Source organism: Amblyomma americanum, chromosome 3, assembly GCF_052857255.1.
Source record: "Amblyomma americanum isolate KBUSLIRL-KWMA chromosome 3, ASM5285725v1, whole genome shotgun sequence".
NCBI classification, from domain to species: domain Eukaryota; kingdom Metazoa; phylum Arthropoda; class Arachnida; order Ixodida; family Ixodidae; genus Amblyomma; species Amblyomma americanum.
The window spans coordinates 159,991,567-159,995,261 of NC_135499.1; the positions used below are offsets into that span (position 1 = coordinate 159,991,567).

The window sequence follows — 3,695 nt, forward strand, 5'->3', positions numbered from 1 at the left end:
GTTCTTCCCATCGTGCACGGCGAAAATCTTTAATTTATTAGCAGAGCTGCTTTCTTGTGTTTTATTGAAATTCGCCGCTACAAGAAAGCAGTAAGATCTACGTTTTAGTTGTTGTAATAGCAGTAGCTCAATAGTCTGTGTGTGCGCTTTTGCGCTTTAGCCGCTTTACTCACATGAAGGTATTAAATGTTATGGCGGCAACAAATGAAAACCTACTGTTCCACTCCTCCAGTTTTCTTTACCTGAGATTTATCGTGTTCCTGGGATGGTAATGCTCCTAGAAGAAACCCCTTTTGACATGAATGCTCTATTCTGGACTTTCGGTTACCATCGTCATGTCCGCCATAGTGTTTTATTGTTTTCATTAGGAAGACAAAAAAGAATGCGCGCATAAAGCTATCAGAACGAATCCGAAATTTTATTTCTTCTGCCGCCGTTCTTCGGTCGCAGCACGTCTCTAAAGACCGACGTAGCGCCGACAGCGCCTAATTGGCAGTGGGGTTGGCTGCGATGAATTCCTGGTGCTTCGGTTCGTCCTCCTCGCTCAGGTCGGCCGTAAAGATGGGAGCCACCTTGTCCATGTCCGCCCTGGTCATGTGGCTGAGTCTCTCGGCATCCTCTTTCATCTCGATTGCCTCAACGTTGTTAAAGTTGCGCGCCAGCGCGCAGCGAATGATGCGCAGGAGCTGGTAGCGTGAGAAGCGGTTGGTGTTCTTGGCCAGGCTCTCGATATCGCCCTCCCGGTAGGTTGGGATTCGTATCTTGCCCAGCTCAGCCTTGATGATGGACTTACGCGCCTCCTCGTTCTCTGGAATGGGGACGTTGATCCTGGCCTCAAAGCTGTTCCGCATGTCTTCCGCTATTAGCCACGGCCGAAACGCCGTCGCGATGACCACTTCCTGGTACTCCTTCTTCTCAGCCAGCTCCTTCAAGTACGCCAGTAGCTCGGCCTTGACGGCGTCGACCACAGGCTTCTTGGCTTCCGGGTAGTCCGACAGGTACAAATGGTCCAGGCCCTCGAGGACAAGCACGGAGGCGTTGTGCTTCCTGTAGTTCCTCACGAGCATTTTGGTCATCGCGGCAGGGTTGTGCGTGATGCCGCCGATCACGAAGAGGTTGATGTCGACGATGAAGATTGACTTCTCGGGGTACTTGACGTAGAGGGACTTCACGAGCAGCGACTTTCCCGTCCCGTGCGGCCCGTGCAGGAGTATGGTCGACGCGGCCTTCGCCTTGGGGTCTGTCAAGATCTGTGTGAGCACCAGCTTGGTGGGGTCGATGCCCTGGATGTCGTCGTCGAAGCTCATTTTCTTGCCGGACAGTACGGTTCCAGCCGCCGTGCACCACGGGGGAAGGACCTGAAGGAAGACAGCAGCGTCAGCATAAAAAAGAACAGTCGATGCACTCAATACGGAAAAAAATTTACTTGTAAGATTGGTAGTAAATACGATAGTTCTTAGCAAGCGATAACAGAAGCATGCACTTGAATAAACTATAGCAACACCACGTTCGATGAGTATTTCTTTTGTCTTTTTTTTGGCTTGCTTCACCCTCTTATTAAGTTTGATTACTTAACTGGATTCTTACCGACAACCTTAACCAGAGGGCTTACAGATAGTCAGTATGAGACTACAGCATTTTTAGCTGAAGAATCGAAAGGTTGAGCCCACGATCATTCATGCGGCCCAATATCACCTGGATAAGCTCAAGAACCACGCGTGCTTAGGAGAGGGCACTTTAGTGTATAGTCCAGAAAAGCTAGCTCTTCTGTTCCCAGAAGAGTAACAGGGAATCAAGGATACCCAAACTACTTGTTCCAGTTGTTTTTCTCTCTTCGTTTGTTTACTGATCAGGTCACCTTTTTAAATCCTCTTGCTTTATTGAAGAATTTCTAGCGCGCGTAAAGGCAACGCCTGAATAATACTTTTTCTTGTTAATAGCGCTCTTGCTCACTTCTTGCCACTTTGCTGAGAGGAAATCTTTCGGTTATTAGCAAAGCTGATCTCTCGTTTTTCATTGCTCACTTTTTATTCATCATATCATATGGCTCCAACGCGGCTGTGAATAAAGACGATCTTTCTCCAGTGAAAAAAAAAAGACTACATGTGAGTATGCTACCCCTTAGCGACAATACAATTGAAATACTTGCAGCGTATTGAGCGGTAAATAAACTTATTTACGGCAGGAGAATCCTTAAGGTTCGAGACATTAGACAGAATTTGGCTCGAGACGCTAGTTAATCGTGTCCTAGCTGGAATGACTAGCTTCACACGTAATGTGGAAAACAGTTACGATGACAATACTCTCAAATCCAAGGTAATTTCAAGGGAAGGTAAATGACTCCGAGTGACAGCGCGACGCATGTGACGAGCCAGTTAATGAAACAAGAAAGTCGGTTTTATAGGGTAATTATGGTTAGCTGCTCACCGTCAAGTAGAAACAAGAAAGCAGTGGGGAGATGTCTTTTTCGCGAATTTCGCGTAATATGCCTTATTATGGTAGTGATTGTGAGAGTAATAGTCTAGCTTAGGTCTAGCTTCCCGAAGAGCCTGCACACTGTAATTGCTTGAGAATGGGGCCGTAATTATTGTTAGTGGAAGTGGTGACGTTCACTAGTAAATACATTTACCTGCGGATGCACACAGTCACTAACAAAACGCAAACCACGTGTAAACCTTTGATTTACATGCGGTGCCTTCGATTTCCGTGCATGGCACCGCGGCACCTCTTTTAGGGATAGCAGGCCATCTTAAGCGTATACTCAAATCCAACCACGTGTAAATTATTCCGTAGCCCTCCACTACGGCACCCCTTTTTTCCTTTCTTCTTTCACTCCCTCTTTTATTCCTTCCCTTACAGCGCGGTTCAGGTGTCCAACTGTATATAAGACAGATACTGCGCCATTTCCTTTCCACAAAAACCAATTATTATTATTAAGCGTATACTACGAAGTCCCGCAATATCTTCACGGTGGCTGCATTACGCGGCTGCGCTCTCTCACCTGAGACAGAACGGCGATCTGATGAATTTTCTTCATTTCCGGAAAACCTTCCTCCACCACGCCCTGGTCGGCGTCGCCGCCACAGAACTCCTTGAGTTTGTGCGCCCGCGAGATGTACGGTAGGCACGTGTTGCGAATGACCAGAGCCGCATTCAGGTAGTACTCCATGGCCTTGCGGTAGAGACGGATCGCGTTGGGGTATTGCAGCTTGTAGTCTTCCACTTGCGCCTGCTTGTGCAGGTCCACGGCGAGCCTGATGTCGCTGATGAGAGCTGCCGGGATCACCATGGCGCCGCCCTGGTTGGAGACACGACGACGACAGGACTCGACCCGCCAACGGTTCTGCAGTCTACGCAGCGCGCCCAGCGAACGTGCAAGCGTCACTTCATCGTTCTTCCGCTCGTAGGATTGCGATTCGGCAGCGGCAGCCAACGATGAAGGTTCAGATGGCCAGTGCCTGTCCATTATGTTTCCTCCTTTTTTATTTATTTTTATTTGTTATCTTCAGAAACACGTACATTGATTGATATTCTATAGTAACGGCACAGTGATTTGTGCAGCTCGCGCTCCTGGCCACCCATACAATAAAGAGAAACTCGTTATTAATGTGCACAAACTGCACAGCAACGAAAAGGAAATTAAATGGGGGTGATGTGAGTGGAACTGGCTATCTTGTGATTGAGAAAAGAAACAA

General features: G+C 47.9%; 1 protein-coding gene across 1 annotated transcript; it reads right to left on the reverse strand.

Annotated features, from left to right (window-relative positions):
• Positions 1-391: 391 nt before the first annotated feature.
• On the reverse strand, positions 392-3,386 carry LOC144123419 (vacuolar protein sorting-associated protein 4B-like). Its single transcript, XM_077656250.1, has 2 exons — positions 3,002-3,386; positions 392-1,358 (listed from the first exon to the last, which is right to left on the reverse strand). The coding sequence occupies exons 1-2, from the start codon at positions 3,287-3,289 to the stop codon at positions 486-488; spliced, it is 1,161 nt and encodes a 386-aa protein (XP_077512376.1). The 5' UTR covers positions 3,290-3,386; the 3' UTR covers positions 392-485.
• Between the last annotated feature and the right edge of the window lie 309 nt (positions 3,387-3,695).

What these genes read in the sequence shown, in the direction of transcription:
- LOC144123419 (XM_077656250.1), bottom strand. Translation starts at nt 3,289, where the DNA reads ATGGTGATCCCGGCAGCTCTCATCAGCGACATCAGGCTCGCCGTGGAC. An exon ending in AGATCGCCGTTCTGTCTCAG is followed by an intron (nt 1,359 to 3,001) that starts GTGAGAGAGCGC and finishes GTCTTCCTTCAG; the next exon opens with GTCCTTCCCCCGTGGTGCAC.